At 43.0% G+C, this 18,496-nt stretch overlaps 1 protein-coding gene across 2 annotated transcripts in view; it reads right to left on the bottom strand.

Annotated features, from left to right (window-relative positions):
* Positions 1 to 18,496, bottom strand: part of LOC138265247 (fibrillin-2-like) — a 514,969-nt gene that overhangs the window by 349,902 nt on the left and 146,571 nt on the right. For both annotated transcript variants that reach the window (XM_069212836.1, XM_069212838.1), the window contains exons 16-17: positions 13,162 to 13,274; positions 5,204 to 5,419 (exon numbers count right to left, since the gene is read on the bottom strand). In XM_069212836.1, coding sequence (XP_069068937.1) covers positions 5,204 to 5,419; positions 13,162 to 13,274 — 329 coding nt within the window. The remainder of the gene's footprint in view (positions 1 to 5,203; positions 5,420 to 13,161; positions 13,275 to 18,496) is intronic.

The following is an 18,496-nucleotide window of genomic DNA, read 5'->3' as shown; positions in this document are numbered from 1 at the left end:
CTGAGCCAACACCTCCATATGGACCAGAACAGGGTTTGGATCCCCTTGATTCTGAAGGAAGTCAAACAGTCTCTCAAAATCTTTAATGAGGACCTGTGAGGCATATGCAGAGGAAATATTGGCCCTGATCCGAAAACTAGAAGCTTCGTAGAAACGCTTCCAAGCAGCCTCCACATGTTTCTCCACCAGATCCAAAAGTGCTGCCTCCTCAGAAGACAATGAATATGAAGACACCATAGAGGACAAGATGGAATTGACCTTTGGGATCTGCGGGAACCGGTCATCAAACTGCACAAGAAGATATTGCTTGCTCAAGATGCATGGAATACTCAGTTCATCCACATCCTTCCACACCTTAGCAAGGATCTTCTTTATATTGTCAAGCAACGGCAATTCATCCACCACAGAGGCACTGTACTGCGAATAAAATCCATCATCTACCAGACTACTGGGCTCAAACTCACGCGTGTCCCGAATATGCGCAAACATATCAGAGAAAACTTTCACTGCAAATATTTGCCCTTAGGGGGATTGTCCATCTCATCATCAGCATCCCCTTCTTGTTTCTTTTTGTGTGAGGCTCAGTCAAGGCAGCAAATCCTACAAATCAGCCCTAGAAATTTGCAACAAATCGTCTTCCTCTAATTCTTAAACATGCTCCCTCTTGGAAGCTGATTTCCCAGGCGTAGCCACAGACTCCTCATTCTCCATGGCACAAGCAGCAATAGTCCCATAGACAAGCAGGAAGTAAGTAGTGCACAGCAGCAACTTCTTATTTATACTTGTCTCCCAGCAACCAAGTATCACTTACCACAAGACTTCGAAAGTATAAGAGACGGGTTTGCCGCCTCAGAGACACAGCTGCAGGGTCCAAGTGTTGCCAGCAGCAGTCTCAGCATTTGACTGGATCGCCCGCAGACCGCGTACAGTGCTCCCCGTCCCAGCCAAGCACTTATGCAAGAAGCGCAGATGCAAACCGAGCAACAGAATGCAGACACGCTCCCCACAATGAGATAAAAATGCAGTAAGGCACCTAGGATTTACAGTAACAAAAAAGCAAAGCCCAATACCACATGTAACTCACCAGATCCAAAGCACGTTGCACTCGCCTGTCGTAGTACAGGAAAACAAGCAGGGATGGAGGTGGGTGGGAGGGGACTTATTTAAAAAAGCATAAAAAACAGACTAGCGTGTTAGCAGCCTGTTGGGTGGCAGGGCTGCCTTAATATGGTAATGACTGGAATGAGGAGGTCTTACGAGGGGGTAATGGTCAGGGACATGTTTTATTTAACTAAGATTCAGGAAATTTTTGTGTGTTCAAATATCATCATCACCAGCACTTCTTGATGAAGAAATTTGGAATCTACAATTTGGTGCTACTTTTCCTTCAACTATCCTCGACTCTTTTTGTGCCCTTTTTGTTTTCCTAACTTTCTCATTTTTACCCTCTTCTATTACTGGTGTATTTCCTCTCTCTCTGGGACTTTACTCTCCTTTTGCTTCAACTAGGGGCTCCCCTACCGATTTTCTCCATTTTATTGCACTTCTGGGTTTGTGATGTTTTTTGATTATAATACAGGCCTTGAGAAAGCCTCAGGTTTCCGCACCAGGAAAGGGGTGAAACAAGTGTTGGCTGCAGCTGTTCAGGGGATTCCAAATTCCATGGAATGCTGAAGGATGCCCTTGCATATTAATAAATACAGTACGAAGTTTGCATCATTTTGAGACTGTGTCTCAATGCCTCGCATCATTTTGGAATATGCCATAATCTTTTAACAAGATATATATCAGATGTGTCCTTACACCCTCCAGTATATTATGTATGAATGGGTAGACTTTACCCTATCTATAGGTGTGTCAATGCCTGCGATTTAAACCTTTACTTCTCTCCTAGCAATGATTATTTATGTGAAGGAAGGTGTCCCTTCCAGCACATAAACAATCATCCCATGCCATGGTGCAAGGGTGCCTGAGTTGGCGTTAGGCATCAATTTGTGCGCCAGCGCAGGGGAAAAGGACAGAAATACGCGGTATCTTATAGATATGGCACGTTCCTGCCCTTTTGTTTTGACGCAGGGAGGCGCAGCAAAAAGGCTTTCAGCGCTGCCCTGTGCCAAAACGTAGTAAATGAGGGCCCAAGTTTCCATAGGAAAAGTGTTATTTGTTTTGCTAATAACTTTGCCATCGTTTGACGAATCTTCATGAAATTTTTCAAAACTAGTGCACCAGTCATTTCAGCTGCTGTTGAGAAAGTTATTACTTTTACTCCAAAGTAATTACTCCAAAGTTGGCAGAATGCTAGATCTTGGTCCAGAAATATCTCTTTTTGTAAAGTGGTGTAAATCCGTTCAGGAGTTTTTAAGTAATAAAAAAAAATACATATGTATATCTAGGAGTAAGAAGGGTCCGTGGATCCCACAGATTTCATACTGAGATCTGATTGGCTGCCACCACTTCATCAAGGAAGTGGTGGCAATCATCTTTGGACTTGGCCTGAGTCCTAGAAAAAATGTTTTAAAAAAACCACAAGGGGGGACAGTAGGAATACCCTGAACCCCTAGGCCTAGTAGTGGGGTCCCACAGGCATCCCCACTGGGGGCCAAAAACATATTTTTTCTTATTTTGCTGAAAGTGTGCAGAGGATATGAAGCACAATAAAAAAAAAAAAAAAAAAAAAAAAACTGTTTTCCACACTTATTATTTTTACTCCCTGAGGTGGCTGGCTCCGGCGGGGGGGGGGGGGGGGGGGGGGGGGGGGTTCGGGGTGTATTTTATAGTATTTTGGGGGCTCATGTTGCCCCCGTCCCCAGGCTGATTTTGGTCCCAGGGACTCTATCGTCTGGGGACCAGCCTTATTAAAAATGGGAGGAAGACACATGAGCACCCTCCTGGGCCGAGTTTGGCCCCAGGGACCCCAGCCCCTCGGGCCCAGCTGATATTCAGAAGTGGAGGGCATATAGCAGGGGTCAGCCATTGGGGGTGTAGTGGATAGCTGCCCGCGGGGGAGGGATGATAAAATATTACTTTACTTTAAAAACAAAACAAGAAAAGCACTGAAAAAAACAAAAGGTTAAAACGAAGTTATAGTTAGATATGATAATTTTATTTTACTTTGCATTTAGAAAAGCCAGATATTCACTGAAAAAAAGAAAAGTTAAGGTATCTTTACAATTAGGTGAAAATATCAGTTTAAACATAGCAGTTTAAACATAACATTTGAAACTAAATAAACTCTCATGTTCACCAGCTATAGTTGTTTCAAGTAACTATAACTTGCTCCCCACCATGCACTGTGTAGTCATAAATGATATAATTTCAGATGTCATCAATGAATTTATCAATAATGTCACGAAAACAGTCATGTTTTAAATATTATGTGAGTTCATAAGCAGCGCATAAGGAGGGTGTAAGCTATAGTTACTTGAAATAATTAAGGGCCTGATTTAGAACTCCACGGACGGGTTAGTCAGTCACAATGGTGACAGATATCCCGTCTGCCGAAATCTAGATTTAGGTGGACGGGATGTCCGTCAACATTGTGAGAGAGAAACCCATCCACTGACCTGTAAATCAGGCCAATAATCTGGTGAATTTTGTGCTTTCTAATCCTAGAATCTTAAATTTAACTGACATTTTCACCTAAATATAATGTTACTTTAACGTTTGTTTTCAGTAAATTTCTGACTTTTAAAAAAATGCATAGCAAGATGTTATTTCAATATCTACCTTTTACGTCAGTTTAATTCTTATTTTTTCAGTGCTTTTCTTGTTTTTTTTTTTTAAGTAAAGAAATACATAACTATGCAACCACCCAGCGGCAGCCACCCCCCTCCCCATGCATGGCCTTCAGTCATGCACAGTGAGGGGTTGGGCTGCAGGGCTTGCCCCCAGACCCCCATGGGCAGCCAACCCCCCTCCCCCCCCCAACCAAGCATGACTTTCAGCTGTGGAAGGTGAGGGGGTTGACAGCAGGGCCTTTCACTCAATCCCCTGCAGGCAGCCTTTTGCTGTGCACAGCGTGGGCTTGGAGCCAGGACCTGGCCTGAAGCCAGGCCCGGTGCCAAGCCCCCATGAGCTGCCACTCCCCCTCCACGCACAGCTTCAGCCATGCAAACCATGTAGTTGGTCCCCATACCCTTTAATTGTCCCAGCAACATTTCTCCTCATTTTGTAGGCCAGCCAATCTGATTGTGAGCTCAAGGGGCCCCATGGGTGCCTTTCACGCTACAGGAGTGACACAGTTCATAGTAAAAAAAAAAAAAAAAAAACCTTGGCCAGTCAGATTGCTCTATTATTTAAAGTTGTATGTTTATAGACTCCTGCAAGATTCTGCAAACTCAACTGTCCAGACATACATACATTTTCAACTTTAATTTCTCAAACACTACTGAACAGTTTACACCAAATCACAAAAAGCATGCTTTCTGAGTAAAGATCTAGCATTCTGCGAAATGTGGTGTCAATCCATACAGCGCTTTGGGCTGTTCAAAAACCCCTAGGAAATTGCATGGAGAAATTGAGTTTTAGGCACTCCCTTTTTTCTTAGCCCCTTCTTTATGGATCACCCCAAAACGTTCACGGATGGAGCTGAAGTAGATGAACTTTTTTTTCAAAAAGATTCAAAAATATTTTTCTAACTGCGCCAAAGTTATTAGCAAAACAAGAAACACTTTTCCTATTGTTAAGTAGGTCCTATCTATACGATACAGTGTCAATTGCCAATTTGTAAGAGATATATATATATATATATATATATATATATATATATATATATATATATATATATATAATAAAGTATATATGTATATATATCTTACCACCGAGGTACTTATATGTTGGAATTAGGCATAGAAAATCATTACAAACATATCTATTGATCAATAATAGGGTCATGATATTGAGACCATTCAATATTGTATCCTCAATGCTCCTGAGCTACATTGGCACTCATAGTGCAAGAAAGACAGTGGCTGAAGTGCTGTGATCTATTGCCTCATGCTATGGGGTGATAAGTGGAAAGCATTTTTTAACAACAGGTGAAGAGGCTAAAGGATGAAGTTGCCTGACCTCAAATTTATTTGAATACATGAGACTGGTGAAATCTGTCTTTAGACCAGACATAAACATGAAATGGGAGCAAGACTTGTAGGATTTTGAGTTGAAATAATGAAAGCAGCCAGTAAGATTGCAGAGCATTGGTTACCTGGGTTGTTGATCTGGAATCCATAGTAGGTCAGCAGCTCCTCAGAAACGAAATTGGGATCAAACCGTGCCTGTAGCAAAGTACAGGGACATGGCGCTATGTTGAAGGACCAATATGGGGGTGGTTCATTAAAGTACCAGTTCAGACAATTTTTCCTTGGATTTTGTGTGAAGAGTGTGTTATTTTCGAGGCGATATGCAAAAATCCCATTTTTACCTGTAAAAAGTAAGTGTGCAATACATCATTTAGTGGTTAGCTTTTTGGATCATTTGATAATGGTTGGCACTGCCTCCTAAACATTTACTAAAGTTCCACACATGACATCTTATGGAGAAATATTTCAGTTTCACAGTGCCTAAGTTAATTTTCTCAGTGAGTTACAAATGTCTGTTTGAGATCAGACAGTGGACCAGTGGTGACATGAACATATGTTTTGTATATTTCTTAATGCTTATTTTGTGCAATGCTCAGAAAACAGTGATCACAACCGAAATTGCTGCAATTGATAGAAAGTGAGTTACAAAGACAGATATGTTATGATTTTATACATTTAAATTATGTGCCATGAACAATGTTACATCTAAGATCAACTTGGTATAGCAAAGAAAAGAAGAACATTAATGTACAATTTTAAAATTACAAAATGGTATAAATAGTAGTTAGTGGCCCTTACATATATTACTTTTTAAGACCTAATTCAAAATTGTATTTATGTTATTTTTTCTCGGACCACATATTGAGGTAATTGGTTTGCTAAGACTGAAAACAGTTTTCTGATAAATCCTGCCAGGCTGATAACCTGAAACAAAAAAGGCATAGCCATTCCTTCCAGAGACCTGGATGATAACTGATTAAAAACAATGCTTCCTGTGAAGTTACAAACAAAGGAAGAGGTGTAGCGCTTTAAAAATAGCAGTGGATGGAGCTTAATACATATTATCAAAATATAGGTTAGTCTGGTCAGCCAAAGATCAACTCCTATTTATAAAATGATGCAACTGACCCTTATTTACAGCTATGAATCAATATATGTGGACTGTTTTGTGTTTCTTTAAGAAATTATCAATGGTGGGGGTCTTTTATGTATATATTTTGTTTGACTGGTCCCTCTATGACTTAGGCTTTATAGGACCACACCTCATTATTTTTCTATAGAGGAAGATTTGTAGGCACTCATGTCAGTCTCCCAAGTTCAGTCTGCACATTGCAAAACCTTTCTGTCCATTTTCTCAGGCGATGGTCACCGGTTTCTTGGAATGTTGAAAGCTGAAATTATTCCATTCCTTTGGTGCTGGGTGCTTTGTGCTTGTTTTCTTTTCAGCCTCTTTGTATTTTTTTATTGCTCCCTTGGGAAGAAGAATTTCCTGCTTCAGTTCTCTCAGACTCAGGTTGTGTTGTGTTCTGGTTTCTGGGCAGGTGTTGTGGTTTCTGCAGGAATTCTGGGATATCTAGGAACTGCATAATGTGGAGTACTGGCCAGTGACTTTTGGTACTGGAACTTTCAGGAGTGAGGGGGGAGATTCTCCCTGCCATGGTCTGTGTGAGGATTAGTGGGGAGAGCAGCATTGGAAACGCAGGAACATTTTTTGTTGTCGTCAGAAAATGACTTAGATGTACCCTTTTCTTGCCAGCAGATCTCTGGTTGGTTTGATGCTTCTGACCTCTGTTTAAGGAATAATCCTAGTCATATCCAGACTTCGGAATAGATAGAATTGACAGTTTTGTCCTTCATACGTTTTTAAATGTCTCTGTATGCCTGTGATCGTCATCAGAAAAGGAATTTGAAGAAGATTGCCTGTACTCAAGGTTGCCTAGGGAAAGAGTGATATCTATGTTTGTTTTAATTCTCTGCTTGTCATCATCCACATATTTCTTAAATATGGTTTGCCAAAATAGGGCTTGCCTGTTCGATAGGCATGTCTAGCATCTTAACCTGTGTCATCGGGTGGAATGATGTGCCTAAATGTAACCAAACATTGTCTCACGAGCACTGAGGCTCATGCCAGCTGGTGAAGCCTGAACTGGACATGCCCAGGGCTGAGTTGATGAGCTTGGCGCCTTCCTTGACTACATCCTTGGCTTCATCTTAACTAGCCTTTGGAATCAACGCAAGAAGTTACAAGATGTCATGTCAGGTCTGACAATAGTATTGTCGGATAGTAGAGAAGGCTATTGCTGATTTTATTGATGTTGCTGCCATAGAGCTGACTCTAGTAGATTGTTGGTACACCTAGGGCCTCATAATGAGGCTGGCTGTCTTTAGACTGCCAGCCCCACTGTGGTGGTCAGGACTGCTGATGCTGTGGCAGTCAGACTGCCACATTAGGCCCCTGCAGTCAGACCACCCGGGGTTCCGCCATCTCCGGCAGGCTCGGTGATCCCGATGGGTTGACGGCGGGCAGAGATTGTAATCTGCCAGAGCAGTGCTGCATGACCTCGTTCTCCGCCAGCCTTTTCATGGTGGTTTCACCGTCATGAAAAGGCTGACAAAGAACAGGTGCAAGGGTCTCGCTGCCCAGCACGTCTTTGCAGACAGTGAACACTGCGAGGGTGCCGTTGGCTCGATTACGAGCTGGGGACAATGCTGTAGCCTGTCACTTGCTGGGCCGGCCGGCGGAAAGTAGGAAACAACTAATAGGTCTGGCAGGGCAGTTGCCACAACAGCAGAATTTCTGAGCCGCCCTGTCAAATATGGTATGTAACTAGCCAATGTCATCCTTTGGAGAATCGGAATGCAGGTTATTTATTCCTCCTTTTGGGTAGAAGTTAACCCCTTAATTCTTCATCTTGGTTTGTGTTTTCTTCTTAAACCTCACCCCTCACCTGACTTTATGTCCTGTTCTGCCTTTTGTTAGTCTTCCTCACCTATATCTGCAGATGTAAGAGGAACAGTGCATGGTGACAGAGGTGTTAACGGTGACTCTTCTGAAGACAGCAACACAGGCAGAGCCAGCTGTTGTGATGTTGGAAGAGGAGGAAGCTACTGAGGCAATACTGGCAGAAGCCCCTGTGGAGGGTGAGGATGTTGTGGCTGCTATATCTTACAGGTCTTTTTATCCAGCAAAAATAGAAAAAAATGCAGTCACTTGCCATAGCCAAAAAGGATTTGGAAATCTGTGTAAGTGTGACCCTACTACTACAAATTAAAAGAATAGGACGGGGGCTGACATTTTTGATAAGCGTTTTATTTTGTTATAGATCATGATGAATGAAATAGAGTTAGAACCTTACAGGCAATAGGGGAAGAACCATGTTGATAGAGAAAAATTACTAGTAAGACCACCTTTATTCCTACTAATACTATTGCAGTAAAGGAGATTAATCATATATGACTACACATAGTTACGAAAGGTAATTTTATATTTCACAACCGATATATAAAGTAGGGTTGCCTCAACATTGGGGGCTCCTATAGTAAGAAAAAGATCTCCACAAACCAAGCTGCTTCTCGAGTCCTTGAGTATTGCACACTTCACCTAAAGTGAAGCAAGTCCTGATGAGGAGGCATGCCACTACAGTGGGTGAATGTCACTGCACCCAAAAAATAAACATTTTGTAGACCTAAAACATTTTGACTCTGGGGCTGTTTGTCATTGGAAGGTATATCATGTTTGATTAGGTGTGTGACTTTCTGCTAGAAGAAATTCCATCATTTGTTGCAAGGAATTCAACCTTGTGACCACAGCCTGTATTCTGGATCCTGTCAGAAGCCATCTGGCAAAAGAGGTTGCAGAGCATATTTGTCATAATCTAGTGAGCTTTCGAAACTCGTACCAACCTCTCCAAAATTTTGATTTTCCGTAGTCCTTCTCTTCACTCTCTGGCATATAGTGGACACCTAGATGTTTCAGGGTTGCAAGCCTTGTCCAAAACATGCTCTTGATCACTGACACCCACCTGTAGTTCTGAATCTAGATGTGGACCATCAAGTGCACCAACACCTTTGTTGGCAATTGCCAACAAGATACTGGGGCCACTGTATATTGTGGTGGTGTCATCGTCGATAAAGTCTTCGTCACAGGGGTTTTTGACAAGTTTGTCATCAACAGGATCAGGGAAGCAATGGGTTTGTCATCAATGGGATAGATATCGTTGCTGGGACAGTCGTTGATGGGGTGGCCGACAGTGAGGACATTGACAATGGGAAAGGCTTCATGTAGTTGGTGGTTTAGGTAGGAGTGATGATATGACCTTGAAAATACTGATTTTGTTTAAGGCACCTTGTGTGCAGGCTGTTCAAAGCCCTCTTGTGATGCTTTTTTCTGGAATTTTCTGGGGTTGGGGACAGCTTCTTGTTAACAGAAATTCAGTTCCAGAGCTTTCACATGCTTTCACTTCTGCTCTACCCTCATAGAAGTGCTTGGTGGGGCACTTTGTGCAGTATCATCCTTTGATAATGGGGCATCCCTTTTAAGGGTGCAATGCTCTACTCATGGAAATAAAGGATCTATCTCCTTTTCCTGGACTTCAGTGTTTTCTAAGGGAATGTATTGCAGATGCTGCAATGAGCATACTTAACAGCTGGTAAAAGAAATAAGTGAATTCTAAAGGGGCTATTCAAAAAGTTACACCTACAAGTGATTAAATACTACACTTTTTAGTAATGTTATTGCTTTTGGCTATAAACCATTTGTTAGTGTAAAGTCACTAAAAATGTAGGCTTACATTTCCCCACCCTCTGAATTCAGAGGAGTAAAGTTAATACTTTTACTTTTCACATATAGGTAGAGGTCTCTGCCACCTGAGCAGAGACTGAAGTACTAAAACGTTTATTAAAGTTTAAAAACATCAGAAAAATATTTTATGTTAAATATTAAATCTTAAATTGCTGTTTATATATGTTTTGAATGTAATTCAATATAATAAAATTTTACAAACAATTAATTTCAGTTTAAAAATGTATTTTTTAATATATTTAATTAAAATTATATTTCTGAAGATTAAATTTCAAAATCCTGCCTAAAGTAAAAAATATATTCTTGTTGTTATCAACGAAACCTTATTAGCAGTGACAAATATAATTTAACTTTCTTTAAAACGTTGCATAATTTTTAGAATATTTTTAAAAATAAATATTTGTTATTGATAGATACCTTTTTAACACTGAATTAATTTTATTTCTATTTTAAATAGATTAAATCAATTAATTTAATTTAATTTAATTTGACATTCGTTCTGTGCCAGAGTCCAGCATGGCACCTTTTTGGCTACAGTAAATATGAAAGTGCAGGGTGCCAATAGCATTGGGCTTACTCTTTTGTGGGAGGGTGTATATCCCTCCCTGAACCCCTCCCTAATACTTCCTAAACCCTTCTTTACTCTTCCCTTAACTCCTCTCCTTTAATCATAAGTATTCTCCAACTTCTCCCTACATTCACTACTAAAACCTATACTAAATGTACAGATATCTCTGCAGTGAAGGTGAAGATCTATGCACATAAACATTAGGAGTAGTAGAGGCAGAGACCTCCACATGTATGTGGAAAGCATTGTGTGATATGCTACTAAATGGACTACAAAATGTAATTTGCGAATGGTCCCCTGAGTGTTGGTCATCTGAGTAGATCTGTGTTTCACAATGGGAAGAGCAGGTTCTGAAGAGAGATTCCTAATTTTTACTTGACATGGTGACATCCCTAGGCCACAAAAATATATATTATCCCTCAGAAAAAGTCAACTTGAGTGGAGGTGAAGCTAGAGCTGGCGGTGAAAGGCAAAAGTGGCACTGAAAATCCAATCAAGTTAGTAAATAAAAAGCAAAGTACATATGTCTTTCTGGGGACTTCCTCCTGACTAACAATAGAAATCAAGACAATGGTGTCCTCTAAAGGAATCAGAGAGCTCATCATATCTATGTCATTGGCTAAAATGTGGGTTGTTTCAAATGAGGTGGACATGCTACCAACCATACATTGTTGTTAGGCTTATGGCCATTTTAACACTGTGTATTGGTGCTTTTAAATTAACAAGGGATTTCCAACCTGGCAATGAAGAATGATTTAAGCATGTGAATCTATGAAAGATCCAATGATGTTGAATCTGAGGACTTCTGAAACATTCATGTGAGCTTGCTATCTGATTCGTAAATGTGTTTCTAGTCATTCACACAATGATATACTAAACATGAAAAGTGTCTTTGGTTCCTTTTCGAAGATATGCAGGAAAGTCGTCTCTTATTTGCAAGTTTACTGATGAAAGAAGAAATTAAGCATCGGTTCAGAGGCCCTGACTTAGGTCCTCATTTCGAACATGGTGGGATAGCCCGCCACAGACCATGGCTATGCAATGCCGACGGAAGACTGCCAGTGGCGGCGGTGGCAGCCATCCCGCCATATTCCGATGCATGGAGCCGCACTCCATTGATGACAGTGAAGCCTGCCATACGCCATGCTGGTGGTCAGTGGCGGGGGTGGATGTTGCTCCACCCTCACCGCCACGTCAGTCCATACCCCGCCACGCCTATAATGATGCAGTTATAGGCGTCGCAGTGTATGGAGATGTGACGATGCCAGCAGAGCAGTATCCAAGGAGCCCATTCCCTCCCGGAACAGCGCCATGGAACAGGTAAGTGCTGTCTGAGAGGAAAGGGGGGGGAAGTGTGTGTGTGTGTGTGTGTGAGTGCATGGGGGTGTGCTGGAGTGTTTGTGAAGGGGGGATATGTGTCTGAGTGTATGAATGCGTGTGTGCAAGTAGGTGTATGGTTGCATGAGGAAGTGGGGGGTTAGGGTTTGGGGGGACCTATATGGAAGTGGGGGATCGTGAAGGGGGAGCTGGGAGGCCTTCAGGGTGATTTGGGTCAGGAGGGATGGGGGATTGGTTTATGGGATTCGGGGTGTGGGGCTTGGAGGGGTGAGCGGGGTTAGGGGCAAGGGGGGGGCCTCGCGTGTGACATACAGGTTACAGGAATGAGAATCTCTGTCACCAGTATGCTTTCTGCCGGTGATTAGATATCCCTGGTGGAAATGGGATCAGAAGCCCACCCCCGGTCCGGCCTCCACCGCCGGGTCGAAAGTACCTACGCTCAGCCCGGCGGTCAATTCTGGCCTGGCAGTGGGTAGTAGTGAACTGGCTACTTTGCAGCCAGTTCACTACTGTGCTCAGAATATGGCGGTCTGGACCGCCATGGCGTTGGCGATAATGACTGCCACTGCCGGCGTGGGGTCATTACCGCCATGTTCATAATGACCACCTTAGAGTTTGGCAGAGAGGATACTCTGTTGCAACGGTGACAGACTACCCATTGTGCCGAACGTAAGTTTTGCCTGCCTCATTTAGACATAGGTGGAACTGCAGATCTTTTTTCCCCTATTCTGTCTCTGCAGCTGACATACTCCCCTGTTGGCCCAATGAAGTAAGGGTAGTCAAATGTTTGGCCATTTGACTGCTCACCCGATTTAGAGTGACAGTCAAAGGGACAGTTTTCCTACTTTATCACACCAGGTGAAACCTGACAGTTAAGGGAGTGAAAACTCCAAATTGACCCCTAAACCACTGAATAGAATTCCCATGGAGTGGGGGTCATTAGTTTATTTTGAAAAAAATCCTAATTTGGGATTTTGTTTCTGAAAATAAAACAGGTCAAACGTTTTTCAGATGGTAACATCATGTTGGCAGCGGCTCCTGCAAATGTAAGAGATGTCTACTGGGCTGGCAAAGATCTCGAGATTCAGAAAGTAGGTACTCCATCAAGGCAAGGGAGTATTTTACTCTACTCCCCTAATCGAGTAAAGACTGTCCCCACAGTCTTAATCTGCCCCATAGAACCGCATCATATAATAAATCCTGATTGAGCGAGGACTTTAACTTTAAAATCCTAATAGCTATTCCATATCCTTTGAGGTGCTGAAGGCTCTTAAGACTCTGACGTCATCAGTTATCAAACTTTGTCCCATGCCCAACAGTACAACACATGATTGCAAGTTCTTATTGATGACTCTTGGAATGTCATAATGACTTACCGGTCAAGGCTCCTGGGTATTGGTCTGGGCGGAAAACCTGCTCAATGCTTCTGTTCGTTTGTGGGTCATTATAGGCTGGAAAGATACTTGAGCTGATGGTTCTAGGCTGCCCGCTGCAGATTTTAAATATAGAAAATATTAGAATCACTAAATGCCTTTGACAGCATATAAAGATGTTCATTGATCCATTTGAAAATGTAGTTATACTAGATATTTTTATATACAAATCAGGTCAAGTTTTGGGTTGAGGTATGCACATTCATTGAGGTGTAGAAGACAAATGAACACAAAAGAGCAGCAGCCATATATATTGTAGTGCTTAATGGTATTTCTGGTGTGGTATTCTATTTCTATCTCTAAACTGGTTAAAAAAGAAACAATGAATGTTAATGTGCCTACGACACCCAATTCATGCATTTAATAGAAGACTGCATGAATGAATGCATTCCTTCTGTTCACTAACAGGAAAAAAAATGGGACAATGAGGGGCATATTTAAGAAATATGCACCCTTTACCACCCCCATATGGACCACCATGTGTGCACCGTATTTAACCATGGTGCAGGGTAGGGGGCAATAGCGTAATTGTTATGAAGCTATTGATGTACACTGCAGGAGTAGCACCAAATATTTGGCGCTAATCCTGCAGAGTACATAGGTGCCCATTGTAAACAATGCCTGCTCTGAGCAGGTGTTAAAAGTGACAAAAACAATGATGTATGCATTGCACCACTTTGTAAATGTGGCGTGTGGATGTTTGGCCTCGTTGAGCCACATTAGCGTAAAAAATAATGACACTAGTGTGCCGCAAGGAGGTGCGAGGGGCTCTTAAATATGCCCTCTAGCGTTTGTAAGGATCTACTAAAATGCATGACGCCAATTTTCCGAACGCAGTTAAAACGTTTTAGAAAACTTCTTTCGGAATACTACAAGGTGCTTTGTCCTGGAAGCCTACAAGAAAGTGGTATCAAATAATATATAGGCATCTAAAAAAATGCAAGAATGCCTCATGATGAGGAATAAAATGTCCAATTATTGGAGTAGCATAGTTGTATTATAATTATCTAGTGAAGTGCCTAGGTAGCACACACTGTCCTCCACCACATCACATTCTAATGCGATTTCTTAAGAGAATGCATTCCATGGACGGTTGTAGAGGACCTATATTCCTTTCTACCGTTATGAGATAGTGAAACCATGTATCTTAATAAATTGGTTCTGCATTTATTTGCCCAGAGCATTTGCAACATTTCAAGAAGCAGCTTTTAATCTGCATACTTCATTACTAGTATCGGCCCCATTCACATGTTCTTCATTCTTTTAATTTTAGTGACCTTCGAGCTTTTCCTTGACAGATTTCCACAAACATATGTCATATTCTATACAGTTATTTAAAAATTTTAAGGCAATGGAATTTTTATCACAGTTTTCCAATCAATCAATTTCAAGAGTGCTGCTTGCCACCTGTGAGGCTATCCAGGCACTGGCATGGTGCAGTCAAAATGCTAGGTCTTCAATGATTTTTGGAACTCTGGTAATGATGGGGAGGTTACAGGAAGGTCATTCCACATCTTTGCTGTAATGTAGGATAAGGTGCGTCCACCGTTTCTACTTTGGAAGATGCCGGGGTGAAAGCAAGCACACAAGAGGAGACGCAGAGGTGTCTGATGAACTGATGGAAGTTCACCGAGTGATTTAAGAAGGCAAGTCTGCAATTATGAAGGCTCTGTATGTGTGTGATCGGAGCTTGGACTGGTATCTCTTCGGCACTGGAAACCAGTGGAGTTCCTTGAGGTGAGAGGTACTATGGGTTTGTTGAGGATGAGTCTGGCAGCTGGTTTTGTATGACCTGGAGACTGTAGAGGAGGTGGGCTGCAATTCCTGAGTAGAGAGCATCGCCGTAGTCCAGTCAGCTAATGATGAGGGCTTGAGTGATGAAGTGCCTTCAGCTTTGTGGAAGCCATTAGAAGATTTTGTGCAGTAATCACAGAATAAAGAAGTAGGAGGAAACAACCTTGACCTGGGATGTTATGGTTAGTTTACTGTCTAGGATGATGCCAAAGTTTCTGGTGTGGAGGAAGGAGTCTGTACTGGGTATCACTCCTCGGGTCACCAGGAGTTATCCTCGGTGGGAGCAGGTGTTCCAGAGGATCAGTACATCAGTATGGACCTTGCTGAGCTTCAGGCAGTTGATCCTCATCCTGTTGGCAACACCAGTCATGTATTTGTGGAAGTTGGTGCTGGTGGAGTCATCGGAGAAAGAGAGAGGGGATGAGCTGCACATGACATAGGGCCTGATTCTGATTCTGGCGGGCGGCGGAGGCCGCCCGCCAGAATTCCGCCCTCCAAAATACCGCGCCGCGGTCAAAAGACCGCGGCGGGTATTTCAAGTTTTCCCCTGGGCTGGCGGGCGGCCGCCAAAAGGCCGCCCGCCAGCCCAGGGGAAAACGACCTTCCCACAAGGATGCCGGCTCGTAATCGAGCCGGCGGAGTGGGAAGGTGCGACGGGTGCATTTGCACCCGTCGCGTATTTCACTGTCTGCCAAGCAGACAGTGAAATACTTGTAGGGGCCCTCTTACGGGGGCCCCTGCCGTGCCCATGCCACTGGCATGGGCATGGCAGGGGCCCCCAGGGGCCCCGCGGCACCCCCTACCGCCATCCTGTTCATGGCGGGTTTCCCGCCATGAACAGGATGGCGGTAGGGGCTGTCAGAATCCTCATGGCGGCGGAGCGCGCTCTGCCGCCATGAGGGATTCCCCCGAGCAGCGGTAAGTCGGCGGGAGCCCGCCGACTTGCCGCTTCTGACCGCGGCTGAACCGCTCGTGGGAGCACCGCCAGCCTGTTGGCGGTGCTCCCGTGGTCGGTGGCCCTGGCCGCCAGGGTCAGAATGACCCCCATAATGTTGAACCAGTGGGATCCTATGATGCCAGCCAGTGGGATCATGTCGGTGTTGAATAAGGTGGGGCTGAGCGATAAGCCTTGGGGTACTTCACAGATGATTGCTTTGGGTTTGGAGGTGAATGGTGGCAGGTGGATTTTATTTTTTGTTCTGGTGAGGAAGGAGGTGATCCATTTGAGAGCGGCTCCCTGGATGCTGATGCTATGCAGCCTTGTGATGAGCATGTGGTTTGAGACAGTGTTGAAAGCTTGCAATAGTTCAAAGAAGATCAGTGCTGTTGTTTTTCTTTGGTTGAGGAGGGCTCAAATGTCATTAGTGTTATGATCAGGACTGCCTCAGTGGTGTGATTGGTGCTTAAGCCAAATTGGGAGGTAATGAGGAGATGGTTCTGCGCAGGTGCTTGGTGAATTGTTGGTTGATGGCCTTCTCTAGACCCTTGGCTGGGAATGGGAGCAAGGAGTTGGGCTGGTAGTTGCTGAGTACCATGGGGTCTGCTGAAGGTTTCTTTAGAAGTGCGTAGTAGAATGAAAATGTCACTTACCCAGTGTACATCTGTTTGTGGCATTAGTCGCTGCAGATTCACATGTTTAGCACAGTCCGCTGCCCACAGTCCGCTGCCTGGTGTTGGGCTCGGAGTATTACAAGTTGTTTTTCTTCGAAGAAGTCTTTTTTGGTCACGGGACCGAAGGACTCCTCCCTCTTCGGCTCCATTGCGCATGGGCGTCGACTCCATCTTAGATTGTTTTCCCCGCAGAGGGTGAGGATGGAGTTGTTTGCTATAAATAGTGCCCATGCAATGGAGTGAATACGTATGTACATAAAAAGTTTATAATAATTATTTACAAATGTACAAATGTTTAAGATTTAAGATCTACTTCTAAACGGCTACAGGCTTCCCGGGGAGGCGGGAGGGCACATGTGAATCTGCAGCGACTAATGCCACGAACAGATGTACACTGGGTAAGTGACATTTTCAGTTCGATGGCATATGTTGCTGCAGATACACATGTTTAGCATAGACTATAAAGCAGTTACCTCCCCTAAAAGCGGTGGTTTAGCCTGTAGGAGTTGAAGTAGTTTGGAATAATGTTCTTAGTACAGCTTGGCCCACTGTAGCTTGTTGTGCATTTAGTACGTCTACACAGTAGTGTTTAGTAAATGTATGAGGCGTAGACCAGGTTGCAGCCTTACATATTTCGCTCATAGGAATGTTTCCTAGAAAGGCCATTGTAGCACCTTTCTTTCTGGTTGAGTGTGCCTTTGGTGTAATAGGCAATTCTCTCTTGGCTTTAAGATAGCATGTTTGAATACATCTGACTATCCATCTAGCAATGCCTTGTTTAGAGATTGGATTTCCTATGTGTGGTTTTTGAAAAGCTATGAACAGTTGTTTGGTTTTCCTGATTAGCTTTGTTCTGTCAATGTAGTACATTAGTGCTCTTTTGATGTCTAATGTATGTAGTGCCCTTTCAGCCACGGAATCTGGTTGTGGGAAGAACACTGGCAATTCTACTGTTTGATTTAAATGGAATGGTGAGATTACTTTTGGTAGAAATTTTGGATTTGTTCTTAGAACTATTTTATTTTTGTGTATTTGAATAAATGGTTCTTGTATGGTAAATGCCTGTATTTTACTTACTCTTCTGAGGGATGTGATTGCAATGAGAAATGCGACTTTCCACGTTAGATATTGCATTTCACAGGAATGCATGGGTTCGAAAGGTGGACCCATGAGTCTTGTTAAGACGATGTTAAGGTTCCATGAAGGAACTGGTGGTGTTCTTGGTGGTATAATTCTTTTTAGCCCTTCCATGAATGCTTTAATAACTGGTATTCTAAATAGAGACGATGAATGAGTAGTTTGTAGGTAAGCAGATATTGCTGCGAGGTGTATTTTTATAGATGAAAAAGCGAGATTCGCTTTTTGCAAATGTAGTAAGTATCCCACTATGTCCTTTGTAGAGGCATGCAATGGTTGGATTTGATTGGTATGGCAGTAGCAAACAAATCTTTTCCACTTAGATGCATAGCAGTGTCTAGTGGAAGCTTTTCTAGCTTGTTTTATGACCTCCATACATTCTTGTGTGAGGTCTAAGTGTCCGAATTCTAGGATTTCAGGAGCCAAATTGCTAGATTCAATGATGCTGGGTTTGGATGCCTGATCTGTTGTTTCTCTTGTGTTAACAGATCTGGTCTGTTGGGTAGTTTGACATGCGGTACTAGTGAAAGGTCTAGTAGAGTTGTATACCAAGGTTGTCTTGCCCATGTGGGTGCTATCAGTATGAGTTTGAGTTGGTTTTGACTCAATTTGTTTACTAGATATGGAAGGAGAGGGAGAGGGGGAAAAGCGTATGCAAATATCCCTGACCAACTCATCCATAGAGCATTGCCTTGTGATTTGCGGTGTGGGTACCTGGATGCGAAGTTTTGGCATT

Source organism: Pleurodeles waltl, chromosome 11 (assembly GCF_031143425.1).
Source record: "Pleurodeles waltl isolate 20211129_DDA chromosome 11, aPleWal1.hap1.20221129, whole genome shotgun sequence".
Lineage (NCBI taxonomy): Eukaryota > Metazoa > Chordata > Amphibia > Caudata > Salamandridae > Pleurodeles > Pleurodeles waltl.
This window is presented reverse-complemented; position numbering and strand designations above follow the sequence as displayed.